Source organism: Acartia tonsa, chromosome 8 (genome assembly GCF_053477335.1).
Source record: "Acartia tonsa isolate MP-2025a chromosome 8, ASM5347733v1, whole genome shotgun sequence".
In the NCBI taxonomy this organism is placed as follows: domain Eukaryota; kingdom Metazoa; phylum Arthropoda; class Copepoda; order Calanoida; family Acartiidae; genus Acartia; species Acartia tonsa.
Genome location: NC_137267.1, coordinates 19,623,166 through 19,650,287, shown reverse-complemented (window position 1 = coordinate 19,650,287; position 27,122 = coordinate 19,623,166). Strand labels below are relative to the sequence as shown.

The window sequence follows — 27,122 nt, the reverse complement described above, 5'->3', positions numbered from 1 at the left end:
AAATTAAGTTCAAAGTTTTTATTCTCGTGGGTTTAAAAAAATCGATTTTTTCAATAATTACCTGACAGAATTGAAAAAGTAAGGTGTCAAATTAAAGATCTTACTATTTTTGTTCATAATGACCATTTTCTTTCTTTTTTTTGTTGCATTTTAGTACCTTAAAATCGACTTAATTTTTTTTTTTAAAACTTAAATTACTTAAAAAATAAGAGGTCTACAAAAAAACCGATTGCATATCTGAATTCTATGAAAAATTTTACATCTACTACTTACTAAAAGAACCGGCTAGCTATAAAAAAAATAGTTGATACACCTTCTTTGGGCTGGCAGATAAAGCCAACATGAAAAAGTTAACTATTCTTCATATTCTGTGATCTTGTTTTTTTGTTTAGAAAATACTTTTCTTCACTTTTTTATTTATTTAGTGAAACAAATTTTGATTGTTTAAAACGACGATGAACAATTGTTTGAATAAAAAAAATGACAAAAAAATCTGTTTTGAAAGATTCTTAAGCCATATGCAGTAAATGGATGTAACAAATTTAATTTTATTATTGCAGAGATGGAACATAAGGTCCAATAATTTGACAGATTGTTGCTTCCACGGTTTACATATCATTAATTAATTATCATTATTAGCTTATATATTCAATCAATCAAACTTTAAACACACATGTTGATGTAAATTTTTTAAAGAGAGAAATCAAAGAAAATTAAAATTGTTACAGCATATAAACATTAATTTTGCAGTATTGTTTAAAAAGAAACTAAAAAGAACAGAAATAAAATTTTGAGAGAGCAGTTTTTAAAAAGTTGCAAGAACCCCAGGGAGCAAAATTTAATTTGTAATTAAATTAAGTTTAGAAAAATGCACAGCCAGATTTGGACAAATGGCGGGAAGATTTGGGCAGGTTGGGTGACGATGGTTTGGTTTGGCTAGTTGTGTGTGTATGTAGGGGGAGACTTGAGAGACCAGTCAGGAATGTCGAGCAGATCAGAGGTATCTAGTATAATATGGGACCTGAAATAAGATAAAAAGTAAATTTTAAAATAAAATAGTTTTATAGCATATTCAAGCACACTATTCTTTTCTAAGGTGAAAAAATTAGCAAAATTCAAAAATCTTCTAAAAATTCGTAAAAGAAATCCTCCATTACCTAATTTACTCTTCCTCCTCCTCTTCCTCCTCCTCCTCCTCTTCTTCCTCCTCTTCTTCTTCCTCCTCTTCCATTGGTGGAGGTGCCTCTCCTCCCTCCTCATCCTCAGGAGTCTCGGGGTCACCAGACTTCTTGCCTGGCCTCTCGCCGAACCACTTGGGCAGGCGGGCCTTGGGTCTCTTGGTCCATTCTTCGTACTTCTCCTTCCACATGGCCTCAAGAGCCTCAGCCCTGATGACCTCCCAACCGCCCTCGTACAGCTTCTTCCTGTCCTCGTAGGTACGTGTGTCGGTACGTCTCTCGTACTTGGAGTACATGCGGATCTTGGGTGGGTGCTTGCCGGTCAGAGCCTCGGGGTCGAGACCCTTCTTCAGGGCCTTCTGTCTGAGTTGGACCTTCTGTCTCTCCTTCAGCTCCTTGAGTTCGTAGTCCTGGGTAACCTTTCTCTGCTCGTAGTCGTATTTGTCTGTCTCGAGCTGGACAATGATGTGGAACAGCTCCTCGGCCTTCTTCTTCAGCTCGTCAGAGTCAAGACCCTCGAGCTCCAGGGGCTTGATCTTAATGGACAGGGCCATCTTCATCTCCTCGTTCAGCTGCTCCTTGGTCTTGGACATCTCCTTGCGGGCATCAGTTACGCCACCGGAGCCGCCAGCAGTGGACTGCTTCTTGCCTCCAGCTTCCTTCTAGGAGGGCGCCGTTTGCAATATCATTGTTAAGCAAGGCTATGAAATAAAGAACCAGAAAAAAGCAATCCTAATATATAAAAGTGAAAGGCTTTCGCTATCCACTAAACAAAAAATTTTCCCCATTTGAGGGAGGGTTAACATAGGTCAGAGTATGGTTTTAGGCAGTTTTATTTTTTAATCTCCCTTCAAATTAATACATTGCGCTAAGATGCTAGGATCGCAGGGGATAGTATTTTACTATTTCTTTTCCTTTTCCAAACAGTTAAAAAATTAGTGATACAAATCTAAAAACTTTAGTTTTAAATAGCAAGGTTGCGTGAATAATGAATGAAATATTGCATCCCTTTTGGGCTTCGAGCATAGCCTGACGCTTGCTCTCAGCCTCCTCCATGCGCTTCTTCTTCTCCTCAGCCTCCTTGGCCTTCTTCTCAGCCTCCTCCTTTCTATAATACAAATACAAATTAGTTTTCATTTGTATATTCAATAAAAAGACTTACAAGGGGGGGGGGGGTTAAGTGATCTTTAGCCAACTCAAACGTTACAACACCTGATTTTACCCTTCTTAAAATTTAAATAAACACAATAGATTACTTCCTCAAAATTTTGAAACCCCTCATTTTACTCAAAAAGAGCATGGACGTCCTTGCCTATGATTTGCATGTCTTATTCAAAAGTTCTAGGTGAGGGGGACTTATTTAGCTTAGTAGTTACATTGGGCGATATTATTATAATCTTGTTTTAAAGAAATTAAATGAAGAAAACAAATATTATTCCTGTAACTTAGTGTCTCAAATCAGCCTTGTGACGTCATAAAAATGAGGGAGATAAGAGGAGAAGTGGGAAAGAAAACCGCCCCAAAAGAGCTGGATAAACCCTCATTTTTATGACGTCACATGGCTGATTTTTTAGACACTTTGCAAAGTTACATTATTCCATTCAATGATTTTCTACCAAAGGCATAATTTTCACTATAATGAGTGGAGAGAAGATCAATTTATTATTAATTATTTATTCCAATGATTACAGGGAAGATGAAAGTTACTTTACTATTCACTGAAAATAAGTTGACAAACTTCAAATTTAATTTAGATTCAAAGAACCGATAAAAAATGCGCAAAATGTTGATATACCTGATCTTCTCCTCCTCTTCCTTCTTCTGCTGGGCAAGCTTCTTCTCCTGCTCGGCTCTGATCTCCTTCCTCTTGGCCTACAATACAGGACAAACAATATTATTATATTCCTGAGCTGGATCTTTAAATCATTTCAATGGTGCGCCAAATCAGGCCGCGCCGAATTTCAGCCAATCACAGCGCGGCATTTCGTAAAATGCTGTGCTCTCATTGGTGGCAAGTTGGCTCACCTCGATTTGGCGCACCATTGAAATGATTTAAAGCTCCTGCTCTGGTTTGCGAAAATGTAATGTCAAGGGGCTAATAATTAAATATGACAACTCCTAAAGTCTTATGAAATGTATACATATTTTTTGGAGGGGTTGGGAGGTAATTTTTTCAAGGGTGATTTCTTTCTCTTGGGAGGATAGTGGTACCCTCCCCCAAAATAACTAAACTAACTCGAAACCTTACCAGGACCTATAAAAAGCTATCCTGTAAAATAGAACCATATGAGTTTAGCTGTTAGCGAGATTCTTATACATACACAGACAGATTGACACACAGAAACACAGACAGAGATCCTGATAGAGGAATATCAAAGGGAAAAATAACACCAGTACAAAAATTAAATTCTAAGTCAAAAAAATGTCTTCCCTATATAATTTAAGATTTTTCGAAGATTTTTATAATTTGAAGATTTTTCAAGAAAATTAAAAAAAATTATCTGAAAAATTTTTAATTTTTATAGAAGAACCAGATTCTCTTTAAAAAATGTTATCCTGTGTAAGAATGTTATTAGGTTTGACACTACCAATCTTTTATGACAGGAGTGGATAGGTTGACCGCTAAATATTTTACCTGCTTCTCCTTCAATCTCTTGAGCTCCTCCTCCTCCTTGACTCTCTGCTTGCGCCATTCGTTGATGTATTCTCTCAGCTGCTCGTCCAGTTCAGACTTCTTGATGCCAGCCTTGGCCTTGGCGAAGGCCTCATCTCCCTTCTTTGAGGTGTTAGACCTTAAAATGATAATTTTGTATACATTTTTATGACTGATTCGTTTGATTTTTTGAAGTCAGGAAAGTTTTTTTTTTACTGGGTAGGTTTTAAGCTATTTTTCCTCTAAAATATAAGATGCTCCCAGAGAAAGAAGCTTTTGTTATGAATAAATGTTTTTAAATATTAAATATTCTTAATTAAAGTGAGTTTAAAACTGTATCTATAATTACTATTTAATCTGAATCATGTTAACTAATCATACATATGACCATCGTTGTATAAAGTTATAAAAAATGATGAACATTTTCTAGCAATACAATAAACAAAGTTATTTAGTCACATTCTAAAAAATGTCTGTCATAAATTTTTGCCGTCCCTAATCTAATTGACCTCTGTAGAACAGTTAGGGAGTTGAATCCATTTTTGTAGAAGCAGAAATATAATCTATGATTATGGTTTGGACCCTCTAAAACTGTAATCTACCCTTCCACTTTCCCCTCTCTTGGTGAAGATATCTTCAACGCCGATACGATTTTTGAAATGTAAGATTCTACTTTCCCCTCTCTTGGTGAAGATATCTTCAACGCCGATACGATTTTTGAAATGTAAGATTCCATTTTCCCCTCTCTTGGTGAAGATATCTTCAACGCCGATACGATTTTTGAAATTTAAGATTCCACTTTTGCCTCTCTTGGTGAAGATATCTTTAACAAGAGAGACAAAAGTGGAATCTTATATTTCAAAAATCGTATCGGCGTTGAAGATATCTTCACCAAGAGAGGGGAAAGTGGAAGGGTAGATTACAGTTTTAGAGGGTCCAAACCATAATCATAGATTATATTTCTGCTTCTATAAAAATGGATTCAACTCCCTAACTGTAGAAATATGATAAAAAATTGTACAATATCAAAATCTTAAGAGCCAATTAACGAAACAGCGTAGAGTGTCAAAAAAAATGACGTCATTCTATACAAATACAAAAGGCCAGTATACATTGTAATTGACCACTGGTAAGTTGTATACTTGCTTATCATTGGTCATTTGATTTGTATGACGTCATTTTTTGGACACTCTACGCTGTTTCCCAAATATAAATTTAAATAACACCATCTAGTGGTAAAAATTAGAACTTACTTGGTCTCCTCCTCATAATACTCGTCGTCAGACATGGTTGTGTGTGTGTGCGGATCTTACAGGTACTTTCCCAACTAGTCTCTCTCTGCAACAAATAAAATCTTATTACTTTTTTTGTGAAAAATAAATTTGTTTTCCCTTAAGTACCTGTCGAGCACTGAAACTCCCTCCAATAATATTGAAAACAAGAGTTGTGTATTTTTCTACTATGCTAAGGAGTGCCCTAACCTTGAGGGTTCAAAACCTGCACAATGTAACCTATTTTAACTTTAAAGTAAAAAAAAAACAAAAAACTTTTAATTTATTAAAAATAAGAAGTTGGCTGGTGGTTCTGTGATCGAGTAGGCACTTTGAGGTAAACAACAAATAATTTATTTAATCAAATGGATAATATTTTAAAGCTAATTGCTACATTTGTTAATGCTGCTTTTTATCAAACATTGATATATGAAAACTTTGAATTTCTAAATAGCAAAGATTTACAAAAGTTTAAAAGTGTCAATAAATGGAGTTAATTGGGTTAAGTGAAGCTTCAATTGTCCTGCGTAAAAATATTCCCCCTTTCTTTTATTTTACTTCAGTCAAAGTCATTCCATCTATCTATCTACCTATCTATTTATCTATCTATCTTATTGTTCTTTCTAAAATATTTTCTTGTTCAGAATAAAAGCTTTCTTTGAATTCTTAACATTTTTTTACAAAGCAAAGCAAGTCCAGTTATTTTGAACAGTGATATATAGAGAATGAAAGAAAGAGAGACAGAGAAAGGAGGTGGTAAAGAGAGAAGATAGGTGAGAGAAAGGGGGAGGTAAGGACAATGTAAGGTCAACCGTAACTTCGGTCTTTAAATGCTTTGTATGTGTGTTTGTTTGTACTAGTATGGGAATGTGTGTGTGTGTGTTGGCCCTGATCCAAGTTTGCTGGAAGCAGCTGGTGCTTCCTGGCGGTCAATTTGTCAAATCTAAGGCCAAATGTTTTATTTATTGTTCATCACATTAGCATACACATAGATAGATTGATAGATAGAGAAGTTTGCATTCTTACAGTAGATTAATTTATAGAAAGATAGTTTAACGAAAAACCTAAATTTATTGAATCATAAAATATTAAGCTTTTCCTAATGACAGATCAATGTTCGGTTACATAATAATATAGGTTTTACTTCCTAATGAATACGCAAATATATATAAACAATCCCTTTTTTTAAAAAAAAGTAGTAGATTTTTTGTCTGAAGATTAAGATTCCAATAACTACTAAAATAACTGAGTTCTCCCTTTTTAGGGATGGTTTTAGGCTGTTTCCTTTTAGCTTTAAGCTAAGAAATGGTTTTAGGTTTTTTATCTGTACCCTTTTTACACCTTTCCAATATGGAGATGATAGCTACTAGGGCGCAATCATTGGTAATATATATTGAATAACTGTTCTTTAAAATCCTCTAATTGACCGGTATAGGTTAATTAAGTTAGGTAAAGTAAGGCTTTTTAAAAGATAGGAGATGTATATGGAAAAACGAGCAGATAAATTATTTACAAAGTTTAAAAGGCAAATTATTTATTTAATTTACTTGTCCTTTAATATGGCAGGTAGTTCATCTTTTAGCTGCAATATTGATTTGCGCTAAAAGATTGATGATTTTTAAAAATATTTTTAGGAATGTTCAAAAAAAGCATTTTCAAAAATCCTAAAATAGCAGAGCACAAAAACCTAAGATTGTTAATAAAGATATATCTCTTATTTATATCTTTTTTAGGTTCTGTTTTATAAATTGTACGATTTTTAATTGAACTTTAAGATCCCACCAACCACTAAATATTTTTAGTCAAGTGACTTGGCAGGTTTTTGGCCATTTTATAATCCAGTAGCCTGAACAGCGATTGGCCAGGACGGCTTGAAGCAATTAGGGGGTGAAAAAAGGGAAAAGGTAGGCATTCCTAATTTTAACTGAAGGTGGGTGTTGACAGCTACCTCCCCTCCCCGCCCTCTACACCTATCTAGAGCACGAAAATCCTTCAGATGGTTTTAGGCTGTTCCTCCAACTTGGAATTCAGAGTCCATGGAATCTAAAGCGAAGCCACAAGTAATAAATATGTTAATCGAACAACATAAGAGACAAACGACCAGTGCATGACGTCCTAACTGTGTACTATATTAAGTTGAAACATGTTTTGAAAAATAATATTTATCTAACAAAGCAACAGTAAGAAATATTTTCCATAAATCATTAGATGTGTTGCCAAAGAAGTAAATTATTTAAAATAATGGTCCTAAATTGCAAAAATTCTTAAATTTAGCCAAATATCTATTTATATACATTAGTACATGTGTACATGATACTTTAGTGCAATGAGACAATGAGATAATTTTCATTCATTGTCTAAAAATTAACACGTTTGACCTTCCTAGGGTTCTCAAAAGTGTTAACAAATCTATTTTAGTTATCATAGTAATTGTGCACAAATCATGGACTTATTTTTGAGACTAATAAATGAAATAACAAAATATTTTATCCTAAAACTTTAAATTTTAAGTATCAGTCGAAGACATTTTTCTATATTTTTATTTTTAAATAAAAATTGTGATCAACACAAAACCTAAGAATCAATATGATTTGAAGTTATTTTTGTATTTTAGACTATACCAACACATTTAACAAAAAATATAAATTTCAAATGAACTTAATGGCCATTTTAAGAAGTTTTTAAATAAGTACTAATCGTTTTCTAAATTCACTAAGATTCACTAGTCATAATACTTGAATTTTAACAAGAATAACAATGTTCTTAAGAAGGAAAGGTTTAATATTTAGAAGCATTAACAGTCCTTTACAAGAAATTCACGAAAATTAGTTGTCATTTAAAAATTAAAAAAAAAAACAGATTATTGTTATAACGTATAAATAAAAGCATATTTTGGAAAAGTTTAAATCTAAAAATAATTTTGTATTCTTTAAAGTTTTTAAATTTAAATATATTTCAAGTTGGAGTACTTCACCAAATTTTTTAATGGTAAAGTAGACAAGAAAACTTATTTAATTTTGTTTTAATAAGAGCAAGTTAGATTTTACTGGCATATCCCTAATGGTTATATAGATACTACCTATAATTGTTATTTAGTATCACAGTTAAGTTTTTGTTATAACTATAAGTTATAAAACTATTGTATAGTAACACCTAAATGTATTATTATTATGTATGTTTGTGTAATTATACTTTAATATTGCATGTGTTTTATGTTTTTTAAAAGTGTTAAAAGCTGTTGGACCTGAGCAGACTCCTATCCGAGGAACTACTGATTTGTTATAGGCCAGGACAAGAGGACAATAGCCAGCCCTGGCAGCCAGGACAGCCAGTGAGCCAGCCAGGCCGGTCAACAGGCACGTACACCCACAGGTCAACAATGCGACAGGGGTAAATATTGCAGCTTTATTTTCGCGGATTTATATTTTTGAGATTTAGATTAGAAAAGTTTTTTTTATAATTAATTTTATAAACATAAAAAAGAATGTTTATTTTAATTCTAAATTTATGAAATTATTTGAACAATATCTACCCTGAATTTTTACAAAGGAAAGTCAAAATTGTAGAGATTTTTTACTGGGGGTAGGTAAAAGTGAGGGAGTAGGGGGTTAGGGGTATTGTTATATATTACAATAATGCGAGGGAATGGTAAGATAAGAAATGTGGGAGGCAGGGATTGTGATCTGATGGAAAAAAGAAGTAAGGAGGACGAACAGTGTTTAATCATTTGAACTAAATAATCATATTTAAGGAAAATGATAAAATTATACATATAATATTCATTGAAATAATAGTATAGATATAAAAAGTTAGAAGTAAAATTTTTTTTAGAACTAGACAATTCTGAATGTTAATTTTTAAGAGAAAAGGGTGCTTTCATCCCCTCATTTTCAATCCTTGCAGGGTCCGTGTCTCAAAGGGTAATATTCCAGAGGGGCTCTTATAATTCTTTCTTTACCTAAAATTAGCATTAAAAATCGTTTTAAGTTTTGAAGAATACCACGAAAAAAAGGCCTTTAGGGCATTTCTCACAATTAGAGTTTGATAAAATCCTTAGAATTATTTGTAAAACTTTCAACAAAATTAGAAGTTTATCAAAAAATTTTTTAGTATCTTATACAATTCCCAACCAAACAAACACACATACATCCTACTACTTTAGAATGGTATGAATATCAGTTTTGCATGAACACGAGGGCAAACTAAAGAATTTGTTCAAGTGAATACTCAGGAAGGACAATTTAGAATATGTAGAAATTTTATTTCAAGGATACAATAATGTATCTATCTATCATCATAAAGATTTCTGGCTATTTATCTATCTACCTATTTGACTATCTACATATTTATCTTGCTATCCTTCTTGCTTTCTGGATATCTGTTCATCTAACTAACTAAAAAAATATCTTTCTATCCTTATAGATTTCTGGCTTCTACATATCTAACTAACTATCTATGTTATATTCTAATCTTCTATTTTTCTAGCTAACTATACATTTAACTGGCTAAAAAGTATCTATATATCCTTCTGTTCTCTACTCTTTAATCTATCCATATTACTACCCTCAAAACTGTCTATGGTTTTATCCTCCTAGTTTGCTGGCTATCTATCCATCTAACTATCAAAATAATTCTAATTAGCTGAAAGCTAATTGTCTTTTTTAAGTACTCATTTTATTGATTTTCTAACTTTTGAATTATATACTATTTTTCTATTATTATTTTCATCAACCTGTCTTTTTATAAATGTATATATCTCCGTACCATTTGCAAAATTTCCTTACTTATTCATCTATTTACCTCTATATCTAAACATATATGTAATCTGTGACCTGTCTAATTATCTTTCTTTCTAGCTTATTTTATCTCTTTTTAGGTATACCTTCGTACTATCCACACAAATATGTTTATTAATATCTAGTTTTCTTTCTAACTTACATGCTATCTATCTTACTAGTCTAATATCCAGGGAGGGAGGGGTCATTGGTATGTTTATTAAACTATTCCCTAAAGTTTTATAATAACGTTTTATTCGTTGCTTTAAAAATTATATTGACTTTTATTGAATTTGATTGGTTAGCTCATTGAGTTGCGTGTCCAAGCGATTCAACCGCTAATTTTATATTACAGAAGGGGCAATTTTATGTATCATCATTGGGGATGTACAATAATTTATGGGCCATTGTTTTATCCCTATAGATCCCTGCTAATATCTTTGTATTTTTTATCTTACAAATCATGTTATAGAACTATCAAATTTCCTACTTTATATATATATTACTAGCGGCTACGCCCCTAGAGGCCTCTAAAATGTTTCTTTTCAATCTATTTTAAAATTTGCTATTTACCAAAAATATTTTTTTTCGCCGATAGATGGTGTTAGTTATGTTTTTAGCTAATTGCAAAAATGCCCGCAGGGCGGCGTCTTTTTAATTTTGTCGATTTTCTCCCCAAAAAGTTAAAAAGCTTCCCGGGACCTGTGAGAAGCTACCCTGTCAAGAAGAATCCGATCGATTGAGCAATTAGCGAGATCCTTCTCACAAACATACAAACACAGAGACATCCTATCACTTTATTATAAGGTTTTTAAAATTTTTCTAAGTAACGTTATATTTAGCTACATCTTTATTTTATTTAGTAATACTGCCGCGAAAACTGCAGCGGCCCTCAAACCCTAATTTTAAGCTTGGCAGCCGCGCATGTACCTTAAATTTAAATGTGCTTGTGTACAAAAAAAATCTGGAAATATAGATTGTCTGTTTAAGAACATGTTTAGACATCCAGCTGAATTTTAAAGTTACAATATGACGATTTCACTTAGGCTTACATGCGGCTGACGCCGGCTGCCGAGCCCTTATTTTAAGCCTTTGAAGGCAAAACATTGAAACACAAGATATTATCCCAGTCAAAAAAAAATTACTCATTATCCCTTCAATAGAGAATTAGAGACAGGTAAACTGGCAAATATATAATATAAATATAATGGTCTCTTTTTTTAAATCCAATTTTATGTAAGCTATTTTAATATTTTTTTACATCAGTAATATTAATCCAGTATAGCATCGTATTACAGACAATTTTCCACGAAAATTAAAACAAAATCATAATGGTTATCTCTCGATGCTAGACAATTTTTTTTGTATGGATGAGAACCGTTTCCTATCCACAGGAGTCGAATGAATACGAGAAAATTAATACCAGTTTTTTTAGCCTCGGCTTTCGGCCCATCAGGAAATAAAAGAATTCAGATTAAGAAATACAGAAAAGCAGTGAAAAATCAAAATCGAATTAAAATGTTTCTTTGGTGATATTTTTTTACTATGCATATTCTTTTCTCCTTCTACTTGTTTGACAATGATTAGCTTAGCTTTTTTACAACTAAGATACTCTATGATTTAATTTGCTTCATTCATTTCCAAGTGTATTTTTCTGTATATTTTCAAAAAAATGGTTCTTTTATACATATAAGAATTGTAGTAAGAAGTTCTTCTTTATTTTGTCTGTCTGTCCGTAACGCTCTTCGATTTTATCGCTGGCTAGAAATCTTATTTGAGAAGATTCCCGGAATCGATGAGCATTATGTATATAATTTACTTGGTCCGTCGGACTGCCAGTCATGCATCAAAAGATGTAAATACTAGGTACTTTTTGCTTAAAGGTTTAGTGTTTTCTATGATTTATTGCATATTTTCTTTTATATTTACTGAAAATCTGCTCTATAATTCACTTTGTCCGTATGACGATCAATTAATTTATGATGCTTTGTTACTTATGGATGCTGTCAATGTTTAATAACAATAAACCCCAATAATGTTTAATATTAGGTCATAATTTTCATACTATAAAGTGATTTCTTTCATATATTTAAAATATAACAAACAAACAAACATCCAACTGTTTTCATATGCAATTTGATTTAAGATTTTATTTTGTTTCAAAAAAGGAATTTCTTAATCTATGGCTATATTTGTCCTTGTGTTAGAGACCTTGTCATTAAGAGTATAAAAAGACCAGATTTACTATTTAGATAGATAGATATATAATTGGGTAGATAGTAAAATTAAGTAAATATATATAATTATTGTAAGACATTTCTAGTGAAAATTCTCTAAACTGAGAGGGATGTTTGGCCATTTGATAACATTGGCAGCCAGACCGTTACTTATGCCGACTTCAGTAGCTTTCATAATTTTACAAACCTTTTCTTACTAAAAAACTTATAAAAAATGTTTTGCAGTCTGATTGTTTTTCTTACTGGATCTTAGTAGAGTTTTAGAGCATCTTTGCTCCGCATGACCTCAAGTAAACCTTATCTGAACAACTTCTAAAAAGACAATTCACTGTGAACTTCACTTTGTGATCAAACATTTGTTTTGTAGCGTGGCCACTCTTCATTACATACTTACAAACATGTTCGGATTTTAATGTTTTTTTAAGGGAGGGCGGGGATGGTGGTGTTGAAGTGTAAATATTTATGATTGCGTATAATACTAGCGAAGATGTTTAAAATTATTAGCAAAATATACGGCTAACCATTTAGAGTGTTATAAAAAGAAGAAAGAGAAAACAAGTCAACAAGTTAAAACTATGCAGAAAAGCGCGCAGGATTAATTTACGACAACCCTATATTTGTTTGGGAGGAGGTAATCACCATTTTACCACCACCCCTGTTAAAATTTCTTTTTGTTCACATTTATATACAAATGCAATGTTAATCTGTCTAACATTAAAGACAGACAGACACACACAAACAATAAAAAAACAGTAAGCTGTAAAACTGACGAGCGCACAAACCCTTAAAAAGTAACCCGGCTATAAAAATCCATTTAAATTTTCTTTTTAATATTTCGTACTTTGTCGAACAATTAAATATGACGTATTTGTGTTAATTTGAAAATCATTTCAAATTCCTTACATTGTTGTAAGAAATATGTTGTTGGGGCCAGGAATTGAGATTTAGAAAGTATTTTTTTTTTGAAAGACTAACATAAAACAAGTAGGAAGTCTAATTGTCTCTATCTTCAGAATTCACTGACCAATAGAACAATTGAATCATCCATTTTAGGCTTTTAATAGACGCATCATTTTGCCAATTACTTACAAAATATAGGTCATACAATCTGAAATAAATATTTTCCTCAATTTTAGTCCCAACTCCCAGATATGTTTAGTATAAATTAAGAAATAAAATTTGCTGGTCTGTGTAAACTCAGGGATATAAAGGGATAAGGCAATGTACTGATGTGGGGGGGGGGGGGGAGTGTAAGGCGATTTTTACTCCCCCTCAAACTAATTTTGGGATGACCTAGGCACCCATTTTTTCGGAAATACTCAAGTTTCCCCTCACCCCTCCCCCCCTCTATGAAAGAAACATATGAAAACCATAATTATACCCATCCAACCCTCCATAAAAAAAAATCAAAGCTAAGACGTCCTTGAAACAATGGAAGATTGATTGGTATGCATGATTAACAATTACGGTTAGAGTTATTGATGTAAATGTTGGGTCAGCTCTTTAATAAAATTCCCCAAAATGTAGGGCGTAGGAAATTTGCTATAATTTAAAAAAGCTTCGTATTTGCCTTGCTAACGTTTTGAAATAATCAAAAATCTATAATCGCCGCGCTGCAATGGCTGCATTTTGTTCAAATTACAATGTTCCTACAAATGTCTAATGTAGAATTTTGAATGTAAAAATAAACGAAAATTCTATATTAATATGTAGTGTTTGAGACAACAATAAGATCTTTATGTTTTTTAATAATGATTTATAGAATAGATCCATAGAAGACTATATAAGTAAATAATAAATGATAATAAAACAGGTAGTTTTGAAATCAACATTAGATTTTAAGAATGTCTTTAAAAATAAATTTTTATGAAATTCTTTATTTAATAGCGCAAATGCAGTTTTAGGTAATTAACTCTGACATCTGTCTGAGAAGTGTCATACATCATTCAACCATTCAGAGCGCAGGTAGTTTTCAATCCACCAATCACAGATGTCAAAATTAATTAACTTAAATTGTATTTGCGCTTTTAAATAAAGAATTATACAAAAAACGAATTTTATATAATATTCTTAAAATTTGATGTAGATTTCAAATCTACCTCTTACATTAAAATTCTTTCCATCTTATATAGTCTACTATGTAGGGGTAATCCATTTATTGATCATTACTAATATATCTTTATTTTTTCTTACTCTTTAACTTTTTATGTTTCTCTTACATATTTACTAATTTCTGTCTGTTTATTATCTTTATATCCTTACTATTGTTTATTCTGCTTAATAATTATCTTTTTACAGATATTTTTATTCCCCCCTGTTTTCATCTATTTATTGGATGTAAATTATATTAATACCCAAAGTAAAACTTTAATTACAACTTAGTTTTAAACTAAAAGACAGAATATTTTCACAGGTGATGTCTTATCCCTTAAGCGTACTGCTATATTCTGACTTTATTCATCAATTTCCCTTTCACACTTTTTATTTGTCTAATTTGTTAAGGACAATATAATTACAAGTAAATTTTTATGGAAACTCAAACAATGTATCTATTATAATACATCTAATATATGTTATAACATAAAATTCACGGAGGTCAAACTATAAAAATGCTCCAAATTTTCCGGACAGTAAGTTGAGATGGACAAGGAACAAACTAAGAATTATGGCGCAGTCATTTTATTGAAAAACTTATTGAAAAAAATTTAGTTTTTATGCTGTATCAATTATGAGATGATTTTCTTTATTACTTTCTACTTGGTATCTAGAGTTATTGAAAAATTCTCATATGAAAAACAGACAGATGGACAGAATGACAGACGGACAGTCGGACACTCAGAGACAAACATACGTACAGACGGACGGACAGACAGACAGACAGACAGACAGACAGACAGACAGTCGGACACACAGAGACAAACATACGTACTGACGGACGGACAGGCAGACAGACAGACAGTCGGACACACAGACAAACATAAGTACTGACGAACGGACAGACAGACAGACAGACAGTCGGACACATATAGACAAACATACGTACTGACGGACGGACAGACAGACAGTCGAACACATAGAGACAAACATACGTACTGACAGACGGACAGACAGACAGACAGACAGTCGGACACACAGAGACAAACATACGTACTGACGAACGGACAGACAGACAGTCGGACACACAGAGACAAACATACGTACTGACGGACGGACAGACAGACAGACATACAGTCGGACACACAGAAACAAACATACGTACTGACGGACTGACAGACAGACAGACAGTCGGACACACAAAGACAAACGTACGTACTGACGGACGGACAGACAGACAGTAAAACGAACAGAAAGACAAATAAACGGACAGGAAGACAGACGGACGGACATATGTACACACAGACAGACAGAAAGACATGCTGAAGTACAGACAGAGAGACAGACGGACATACATTAATTTACTGTTTCATAACCTTTTTCATGACAGTAGAATAGTAAAGATGCTACGCACCAAAGAAAAAAGGAAAATTAGGAAAAATATGCACATAATAGCAAACAATGCAGGAGCGTGGACAACATTTTAACAAGCGGGGGGTAAAAAAATGTGTAGACTTCCCCCTTCCCCTTCCTAATTAAATGTTAAAAGAGAGGAGACTTCAGACTATTCTTTACACGTAACTGGGGTTAAACTATTTCAAATAGATGGGGGTGGGGGGGGGGGGGGTGGGGGAGTTAAACAGCCAAATGTTAATGCGATAGTGTTGACACCTCCCTAATGCACGCCCTTTAAGTAATGCATATGTGTATATCGCATGACCAAGCCAAAAATTAGTTTTAGACACATTATTTTAATCTTTATATCTTTTTCTACATATTTATTTGTAATTAGATTTTTGAGGGTAAAGCTACTTCATTAAATTTTTGTTTGTCTATTATGAAAGTATGGTCTTTTATCAAAAATCAAATAAGTATTATCTTTCTTTAAATAATTTTATGTTTTGTATAAAGATTTACGGTTTAAAGTTTTTTGATCAGTTTAGATCTACTAAACAGATTGGGTTCTCCAATATAAAGAAGCTTCATCAGATGTTTAGGCGATTTTATTTAAATTTAGGTTTTAATTTTAGTTTAGCTTTATTTAACCTACCTATCCTACATAAATCTAGATGTTGGGGGCTTAGCCACTATCATTCATTCATAAAAAGCACCAAGTTTGATTTAAATGACAATGATATTTTTCACCGAAAAAGAAAGAAAATTTTATATTATAGGTTGGACTTTTAATATTTCTTTTACATTTCAGATTCCAAATGCAATAGATAAAATTCTGTTTAAAGTAAAAAAAAATCATTTTCTGTTATCTTTTTACTGCTTGATAGGTTTATGCTGTAATATATTTGGAAAAAAGCTTTTCTAAAAGTTTTATATACACGGATGACAATATCTATGGTGCCTTATCGTTCTAAGAATCATTGATAACAAATTAAATGAGTATAGGACAACTACAGAACGTAAATAAAAAATGTTATCATTTATAAAGGAAAAAAATCAACCTGCTAAAAAAGAAAATTTAGAAAAAGTTATAGAGCTTTCTAAATTGTTTTAAAGATCATTATACAAAGTTATAAAGTATATAAAATTAATAATATAAACAAATTAACAACCAGAGCTTCCTGTTAGAACGTCTTTGTTACTTTCAAAATCGAATTTTTTTTTTTGATACACCGGTCAAACATTCTACTGTTTAATAGATCTAATATAAATCGAACTAATAAACAGACAGACATCCTTTTACTTAAAAAAAGGAAAAAAGGTAAAGTAATGCTACTATGTTGCATTCATGAGAAAGTAAGTTGACAATGCATCAATAGATCGATCAATCTATCCTTATTTCTAACTACGACGTATATGGCCAATATATGCGAAGATCTTTGAAAAATATAATAAATTTGGAGCAATTATTTAATTTAATATTGACGTATGAGGGGATGTACAGACAGACCGGAATACGAGTATAGAGTAGCTTCGGCGCAATTATATATTAATAATATAACAAAGGTATTTCTAAAAAATACAAGATTTATTAAGTAAATAAACTGGTTAGAATAGGCAGATTAATGGGATGATTATTTATTGAATATATTTAAATATGATATCAATTTAAAGCTTGGACGTCTCGTTTTCTGTACAGGACAGAAAACCACGTGCACAGGAATATGGGACTAAGACTGTCGACAACCTAGCATATAGGTATACAGTCTACCAAATGTAAGCTGGTGGTGAGATGTTCACACAAGGCCTACATAAAATCAACTAGTCCCTCAACACAGCAGGATGGAGTATAATGGCGGTTATAAGTGGAGGTCTGACTCAGCTGGAGAAGTATAGGAATGTGGACAGGGATGGAAATGCATAAACTTGAATGAAGAAGGCACCATGCCACAATATCAAGTAGACTAGTTAGATAAGCTTAAGTTTAAAAAGTGCAGTCGCAGAAGGCTTTTTAAGATTGCTGGAGATCTGGAGGATCAGGACTTGCGGTATCAGTCATGTGACCTGAAATTGACTTGACCATCTAAAATTTATATTGTTTTCTATTACTATAGGGATTTTTTTCGCTTTTTGGAGATAGAAAATGCTTTCTTGAGTCAGAAAATATTTTGCCTTTTTCCTGAATAGCCCTTACAGATTAGTAGGTATCCTGTGCCTGCCAGGTTGGATATATTAACCGTTAAAGGTTTACCAAATATGAAATATTTTTGTTTGAAGCAAAAGATCTCGTATATACACAGTTGGTACTTTCCCCCTTCAAAACCTTTAATGATTAGCTACGCAACTAAAAATCTCTATCATTGACTTGACTAACTGGTATTTACTTAAATTATTTAATTGCAATAAATACCTTTCACCTTCTTATGCTATGTGACCATTAAAATAAAGTAAAGAGTACTTATTTTTTTTATCTCCTACTTACAACTAATTGTCGATTACACATTCAAGAAGGCAAAAGTTGACTTAATATGGGTATTACAGAATAATCCTGCCTCAAAGAAGTAAAATATCTGGGAAAGAATTTAGGGCTTGCAGTTTGTCAAGCATTCGCTCCCTGTCACACAGATTAATAGTGTATCTCATAATTTGTGCATCAAAAAAATGCTTCTTTTTGAGGTATACTCAAAAATTGCTACTGACAAAGTGTATACAGAGGTTGTGGCTTGCAAATGTTTAATACTTTTATCAATCAGTGTAATGGTGTATCTTAAAATTTGTGCATTCAAAAAACGTTTCTTTTTAAAATATTCTCAAAAATTGCTATTTTTGATTATGTCTAAAGAATATAGGTCTTCCATTTTGTCAAACATTTATTCCCTGTCACACAGATTAATTGTATCTCATAATTTGTGCAGTATCTGTTTGAGATAAACTCAAAAATTGTTTCCGTCGAAAGTGCCTACAGAGGTTTTGGCCGGCTTGCTATTGTTTAATACTCTTATCACTCAGAGTAATGGTGTATCTTAGAATTTATGCATTCAAAGTTTCTTATTGAAATATTCTCAAAATATGCTATTTCTAGTTATGTTTATGGAATTTGGTTTGTCAAGCATTCACTCATCATATTAATTCTTTATCTCATAATTTGTGCATTAGAAAAATGCTTCTTATCAAGGTATACTTATAAATTGCTACTATCACACTGAATAATAGAGCATCTCAGGGGCGTCCAAGCTTTCATATTTAGGGGGGGGAGGTAATGGCGCGGGAGGTAATTACCCCCTCCTAAAATCTATTTTTTTTTCTCCCCCCAAAATTTGTCTCTCTAACAGTTAGAAAAGAGAGTTTTTTTTGTAAGGCGAAATGAAGGTTGAAAAACTTTGAGACGCTCCTAATGAATGCAAAATAGAATTCTTTGCTAGCGGAATGTAAATATTTTAATCCTTAGGCTAAGACCTTTACACTTGCCAGGAAAAATCAATGGTTATTTAAATACCTAAGATGCACCTAGTAAAGATTTTTCCTTTTTATGCATATATTTGTTGATTTTGTGAAATTAATGAATAAAAGTATCAAGTTTTACCTTTTAACAGCACACTTATCTTAAGTAAGACACCATTTTGTTTTATTTATCAGAACAAAGAAAACATTAACTACAACTAAAAGACTGGCAGAAAAGTTGAATGAATTATATCTTGATAGGAATGTGTTTAGGTTCAAAAGTTTAGTCTAATTTTGCAAATGTTTTCCTCCTTTTTCATAGAACTTCGTATTGTGTACAAAGATTTTCTACATTAACGGATAGCTTTTAATCTTTAATTAGGCTTATTAGAATTGTCCCATTGATTTCCAGCCAATATATCAATCATAAATTTAGCTTTTGTAATAAGCAGAGCTCTTCTATGTCAGGTCATCCACATTTAGCATCCTGTATTTGAATTATTTTAGCCAGTACTCGAACCCGACACCTCCCCGACTGCAGCAGGCAAGCTATCATTTACGCAAATGCCGTGGGTACGTAGATTAAAGTAGACGGACTGACAAACACTAGAACAAAGAAACTAAGATAATAATAATTCATATCATATTTGTAGTAAAAATGAAAAAAATGGAATAATTTGTAGAATGCTATTTCTTAGAATATTGTTTTTATGTTTTTTGTTGAAATATTTTGGAAATAAACAGATTTCTTACGCAATACTTCAATATCCGATAAGTAAAGGTATATTCACATTATATCAAATAATCAAATATAAAATTACCAGGACAGCCAAATATTTAAAATTGTAAGCTAAGTGAAAACGTATCTGTAACAAACAAATCTATTTTTATGTTTAAAACACCTGTGTGTACAATTTTTATATTTTCATATACCTAAGTAAAAAACTAAAATTGAAAATCTGTTTTTACCATTTTTATTTTTTCCTACAACTAATCCGAGTAATTAGTCAGTACTAAGCATAACCTAACCTAAATTAAAGTAAACAACAAAAAAAGAAAATCTATCAACCTCCTTGTTTTTAATTTTTAACTAATTGGAGGTCGATGTTCGACTAGCCACATTGAGGGAAACCGCAATTCATTAATTTTATATTATTGACTTTTGTAATGATTTGATATATCATATAGTTATATTTTCCGTTTAAGCTTTTAGAGCTTGTAAGAAAATACTTTCTCGTATTCATTCGAATCCGGTGGATAGGAACCGGTTCTCATCAATACAAAAAAAAATATGTCTAGCATCGTATTATATCCAGTATTCTACGAATATAAAAATGTACAATCATAAGATTAAAAACAGTTTTTTTAGCCGGTGCCTTTGGCACCTCAGGTCTAAAAAAACTAGTTTTAATCTTATAATTGTACATTCTATGTCCGCGAAAACCGTTTATAATACGATGAAAGAAATAACTATTCTAGTGTTTTGTAAACTTGATCTTATGTGAATCAACAAAGAAAATGTTACACTGCCATGAATAAAAATTCAATGATGTCAGAATAGAAAAAGGATTATTTACTACAAGTGTTTTAACATGCTTATATCAAAGGCTTGTTCGTCGTTTTTTCCTACTTTAGAAATATTTTATGACTAAATTCTGAATGTATTTACAGTATAAAATTTGTCTGATATTTACGTCGACAGTCCACATAAGATTAATCACTGCAAGAAAGAAAATTAATATTTTGAAAAAAGTGGTTTCAACCGCAGCCTCTATGGATTTCTAAAGTGACATAGGGAGTTAATGCAAATCATATTTTAAATTATAATAAGTAAAATTTTATTATTTTGGTTGAGTACACTTTTCATGTGAGGATTGGTGTTCTATTCCACAAAAAAAATAGCTTAAAACTATAGTATGACCAGTAGGCATATTTCAGGAATAGTTTTAGATTTTATTACAGTAGAACAGGTATATTATTTTACTTTGTATTATCTACATATAACATGGTATTGATAAAATAACAGCAAAAATCTAATTCTCAAACTTATCCACAAACTCCTTGTTACTGAACAAGAAATGAAATAATGGAATATCAGAATTTTCAAGGGAATAGATAGCAACCAGAAATAGAGTGACCATTTTGATATTTTAACTTTTTCATCACTTTCATTTAGTGGCTTCGTTAGAGAAGGGGTGGTGGACCCTTAGAAGGATTAAACAAAAACCCCTTACCCTGCAAATAGCCTAAAACTTGCCAAAGACTAAGACTCAGCAGGAATTTAAAATCATAAATCAAAAAAAAAATTTAAAAACTAAAATTATTGGTTGATAAGATTTGACACTATTAGTTTGAAACCAAACAATCAAATTTTAAGTTTTTGAACCAACAAAGAAGATAACGTGGTTTTAAAACTTTGGGCACTGCATATCTTTATAATATTTCCATTGGTTCTGTGTATAAGAAGGTGAAATTTGTTATTTTGAGAAATCGTGTCAACAAAAATAAAATATTTATTGACTTCTTTCAATGACATCATAATAATATGGTTTGCAAATCAATATAATTGTCTTTTCAATAGTTACATATTTTGTCATAGTTAGAATAACTGAAAAATCATGTATCGTATTATGGACAACTATCGGATGATAGTTAAATGAAAAATTATAATATTAAAACAGTTTTGTCGGCCCAGGACTTCAGGTATTAATTTTATGATTTTATTCTAATACTCGTAGAAAGTTGTCTATACTACGAAACAATACATGATTTTTCAGTATTGCATAGAACCAGTTCTTTTGAGGATATTGATCGGTTTCAAAGCCATACTGAAATAGTTATTTATCGCATCGTATATAAGCCAGTTTTCCTCGGATATTGAAATGAAAAATTGTAAAAATTGAAAATGATCAAAACCAGTTTTGTTAGCCCTGAGGGGCAGAAAATTAATTCCAACTATTTCTCAAACAAACTTTGAAGAATTCACACAATCAGAAGTTATTTAAATGTTTATCCTTATTTCAAAACATTTAAGCAAATATTGTCTTTTTTTATTATTTACAGATTTTATCTTATCAAAAAGCAATAACGTTTATTTTCTTAACCAGAGAAACAAAAAGCTTCTAAAAGAATAAGGAAGCAGTTTTCAAAGAGGATAGTTTATAGATTTAAGATCGATTCAAAAAGCTAATTTGCTACAAACATTTCAACCTTAATATTTTTTTATTTGTGAATATAACACTTAATGTGTGTTTTACTCTAATAGCTTTATACATTTATTGAAAATTTTATTTAAAACCGTCAATGAACGTTACAGTGAAATATAAAATGAGATGGTGAAACGTACGGACTGACATTAGCTAAATAGTATCTGCTATACTAAAAACTAGAAGTATCCTCTTAAAACTGCATAGCTACATTAAAGTTGCATTTTAAATAGAATAAAATCAAATATCAATGTTCTAAAGTGTTAAATAAACAGTTTGTTTAGGCAAATTAGATTTTATGTTACAGATTTTTTTAGAATGCAGCTACTCAAAATTTGTTGCCAGCTACGCAAAGTCTGGACAAGATAATTGTGGTATTTCTGATGTTTTACATTAGGAAAGCTTATAGCTATGTTCTTTTTTGCTATAATTGATCTATTAAAAAAATCTTCAAAAAGGTTCGCAATTAATGGATATATACTTTTTGTAAAGGAATATTGATATTAAGAAATTAAAACAGGTCTGCTGTTGTTAATATAATTGTCATTATTCTCAAAGGAACAAACAATGCAAGGATGACAACATCCATAAAAGCGAAGCTTTGAAACGGTAGGACAAACGAACATTAACACTTGTAAATTGTCAGTAATGAAAAAGCATAATATAAATGTATAGGTATAAACAAAATTGTAAGAAAATTTGTTGCAAAACTGTTTAAATACTAAATACTTTTTAAGGATATACTTACATGTTTAGGACTTAATCATAAAGATGCTTTGTTGTATTCCAAAAATAAGATGAATAGGATAAATACATCACATAAAAAACTGTTGATAAAAAGATTAAAAATCTACATGTTTTAAATGTAAGTACGGACTTTCTAGTAATGATTATAGAGTTGCTACACTTTCCGAATCGTACCTAACTATTATAGGAATAATCAAGCAAAGTTTGAAGTAGAAAAATTAATAATTGAAAAAATAAAGTATTATCAAATTCTAAGTAAATTATTATTGAATAAGCTACGCCATAAATGAACATTGTACATAATTGCCTTGTCTTGAAAAAGGAAGAATCGTAAAGAAAATGAAAACAGCTGTAAGGTGAAACAGTTTTTTTTCTGTCCAATAATGCATGCAATACTTTCAGAGATATAGGGACAGGTAACTGGATAATATGTTAATAAAGGGAATCCAACCCCTTTACTTGGTCTGTCGATCTGTCTATAATGCTATTAGGAACATCGGATAATTAATCATTCAATCAAAAAATAAGGGGTGGGGGGAAGTTTTTAGTTTCTTTGGTTTAGGTCGGTTTTGGTTAGGTGTTAATGGGTACTTGGTAGTCCCACAGGGTTAGGGCACCGCAGGTTGCATCGCAGGTGTAGGGCCACCCGCAGGGGTTAGGAATATATTCTATTTATTTAGTGCTCATTATGCACTTTGAGAGAAAGCACCGGCCTTATCCCTGGCAGAGGAAAGTATGTGAAATGTTGTGATTTTTTAAGATAATTTAAATACTTGTAGAAAGGCTTAAGTGCACGGTAAAATTTGATAGAATTTTAACTTATTAGATTCCTTTCATATATAGGTGCCTTATTTTTTCTTGTTGTACAAATTTGAGAGTTAAGATTTGATACTTTTGTTCTGAGTCCTTTTTGTTTAATCTATCAATATAAAAAAAATAATGGATATATTATTATTTGGATTTTACACGAGATTTTCATGTTCTCTAATAAAGTAAAACTTCTGCTGGCTAGAATAATGATCACCCCAATTCACCCCCTTTACTCCAATCCCCATCCCTCCCACTGGATGAACGAATAAGTTTTGTGATCTTCAGAGAATTACAGATGGACAATCGGACAAAGAGTTGATTATCAAAGGTCAACGAAATCTTTACGAACACAGTAATAGTGTCTGACTGATTATGACGTAACAAAAAAAATAGCCAATGAGAGGCCACTATAAATTTTACCATTGGTCAATAACGGCCTCTCATTGGCTAATTTTTTTGTTACGTCATAATTAGTCAGACACTATTACTGTGTTCAATCTTTACAAATTACCAGCCGTCTATCTCTTAAAACAGCAGAGTAAATCAGCCGCATATTGTTTATACAGATTGTCGGTCAGAGAGACAGATGGACAGACAAATAATTATTATTTATGGAGATTTTTAATAGTGTATGTATGTGTAACAGTAATTTTCTGCACTATAAGGCATAATCCTATTGAATAAATACCGTAATTATTATGTGTTTGTCCGTTAAGACCTCGCTAACCCCTCAACTGAATCTGTTTAAATTTTAAGAAAGCTTTACATAGGTTTGGGTTTTTTAATAACTTTTTCATTGTTGTATTTAAGTATTTGTCTATTCATTAGAGTAAAACACTAGAGGGAGAAAGGGTTAAATAACTGTATCCCTCCATCGCATTAACCTTGTGCAACCTTTCTATTGGGTCATTGAAAATAAACCAATTGAGTCAGTTATATTAACACAGCCAAGTAGCAGAAAATAATTTAGAAACAGACAAAAGATGTCTTTGAAAAAGGAAGGGAGGTAGTTGTCTGTATATACTATAGATCTGTTGTTTATTCCCTTAATCAACCCCCTTCCTCTCTTCGTTATAAATAGAGTCATTTAAATTAGATGCCAGGGGCGTTGCTGCTGTTAAATTCTAAAAAAACTTGTACCTAAAAAGTATGGTTCACAAAAAAGAAAAATAAGGCAACTTAAATATTAAATCAAAGTAGAATCTAACCATATTTAATCAAGGTTTATAACTTCAAACAATGACAATTACGTTAAAAGGCAGAATGGAAGTTTCATAGAGTGGCTTTGCTACGTAAAATAAGTAATAATGTTTGTCCTGCCGTCTGATTTAGGGATATCATATATGGATGTTGTCATCCTTGTTTCAATAAAATCTAAATTCAAGAATTCATTAAATTAAATTAGAGAATTGTTAAATGTTTAATGATAAATGTCGTTTTACTAAGAATAAAACCTTTTTTAAATAAAACATCTAAATTTATCTTAATAGTGACATCTAGGGGCACTTAAAGCAAAAGAAAGAGAATAATAATTTTTAGAAATAATATTGGGGATATTTTTCAGGAGCGATTTCTCTTGAGAGGGTAGAGTTGCTCTCCCCGAAAACAGTTATAAACCTTCCCTGGGCCTATATGACCAGATCTACTGTAAAGAAGATCCATATCGTCAGCAGTTAGCGAGATTTTTCGGTACAAGCCCACAGACAGACATCCTATTCATTTTATAATGATACCAAATTTCAGAGAAAAATGTTTTAGACCTTATTAAAAGAGAAGATTAAAAATTTGCAATAAAAATCTTCCAGATTTTTTTCTTTTATAAATATACAGGAAACGTTTTAACCATGGTTTTACTTACATGTTTTCACTTGATATATTTTTAAGCAACTATTTATAATCATAATACAAAAGTGTATCACAAAAAAAACTTCCTATGGTTGAAATATTTAATTTATCATATTTTTAAACAAAAATGTAATCATTTATAGATACTTGATTTTACAGCGTGTTTATAAAAATGTTATTTTTTTAGATAGAAAATAAAGCATAAATAGACAAGCTTATCATGTCATACTTAACTTCAAACATTAGTATGCTTACAAGCTTCAAACGACATAATTTTAAACAAAAGTGTAAAATCTCGACGATTTCTTTTGGGGCGGTAGAGGTGCCCACCACAAAATAAAGCTTCTCTGAAAAAGAAGAACATAACCGATCCAGATGTTAACGAGATCTTGTGGTTCAAACGGACATACAAAGTACAGAAATTTAAACTCTTCTTTATAATAATGAAATAGAATATTTTAATTCGTGGTACACTCAAAGTGTCTCTAGCTAGCACAGAATCCCCTCCCTCTCTTATCTTTAAAAGAACTAGCGGCTACGCCCCTATAGGCCTCTATTGGCCCTTTAAATGTTTTTTTTATTTCAAACGTTATTATACATGTTAACACATTTTGTCAGGTTTTTTTTCTATGTTGCGTTGAAGTCTCGAGAAAAATCTTTTTAAAAATTAGATTTTTGTGATTTCTCTTGGGAGGGTGGTGGTAACATCCCCAAAACTAGTTATAAACCTACCCGGAACCTATGAGAAGCTATCCTGTTAAGGAGAACCCAATCGGTTCAGCGGTTAGCGAGATCCTTCGGTACAGACAGACATCGTTATACTTTGTATTATAGATTACCTGAGCTGATGTTGGCCCTAGCCACGAAAAAGTAACACCTCCCAAAAATCTGAAGGGCTAAGACAATGGCCAATAAATTAAAGCACATTCCCAATCATGATACACAAAATAACCCCTTCTGTAGATTAAAATAAGTGGTTGAAACTTTTGTACACTCAACATAATTAATTAGCAAATCAAACTTCGCTAAAATTCTCAAAGTTTCAAGCCAAAGAATTTGAAATCGTTATTATTAAACTTTGGGGACTAGTGTAATAAACAGCCCATTGTCCCCTCTCTCTCTCTCTTTCTCTGACCAACTCCCTCTAATTTTCATTATAAGGGTAGTCCGTGCTCGACTAGGCATTATGAGGAAACCACCGAATATTTTAACGCTACTTAATTTTTGGCAACATTATATGAAAGACTAATCTATAACATAGAAAGTTTGACAATTGTTTTGATATAAACAAGATCCTTTATATTTAATTAATTTTTAAGAAATCAACCAAACATGAACTTTATTATTATAAAGTATAAATGCATATTAAATAAGTGTAAGAAATAATCAATTTGTAAAAAAAAAGTTTTAAAAAGTTTAAAAATTGGCTTGGATTGAAATCATAACTGTATTCCTCTTTTTTTTTACAGG

General features: G+C 31.7%; 1 protein-coding gene across 1 annotated transcript; it reads right to left on the bottom strand.

The window, feature by feature from the left end:
• Positions 1 to 534: 534 nt before the first annotated feature.
• Positions 535 to 8,464, bottom strand: LOC145326189 (troponin T-like). The gene is made up of 7 exons (XM_080169344.1): positions 8,347 to 8,464; positions 5,085 to 5,169; positions 3,814 to 3,970; positions 2,974 to 3,050; positions 2,189 to 2,286; positions 1,158 to 1,842; positions 535 to 1,021 (listed from the first exon to the last, which is right to left on the bottom strand). The coding sequence occupies exons 2-6, from the start codon at positions 5,117 to 5,119 to the stop codon at positions 1,163 to 1,165; spliced, it is 1,047 nt and encodes a 348-aa protein (XP_080025470.1). The 5' UTR covers positions 5,120 to 5,169; positions 8,347 to 8,464; the 3' UTR covers positions 535 to 1,021; positions 1,158 to 1,162.
• Between the last annotated feature and the right edge of the window lie 18,658 nt (positions 8,465 to 27,122).

Excerpts from the sequence above, each read along its gene's own strand:
- LOC145326189 (XM_080169344.1), bottom strand. The coding sequence starts at position 5,119 with ATGTCTGACGACGAGTATTATGAGGAGGAGACCAA. Across the intron at positions 3,971-5,084 it reads TATTATGAGGAGGAGACCAA|GTCTAACACCTCAAAGAAGG; the intron begins GTAAGTTCTAAT and ends TATCATTTTAAG. Across the intron at positions 3,051-3,813 it reads AGAGATTGAAGGAGAAGCAG|GCCAAGAGGAAGGAGATCAG; the intron begins GTAAAATATTTA and ends CCTGTATTGTAG.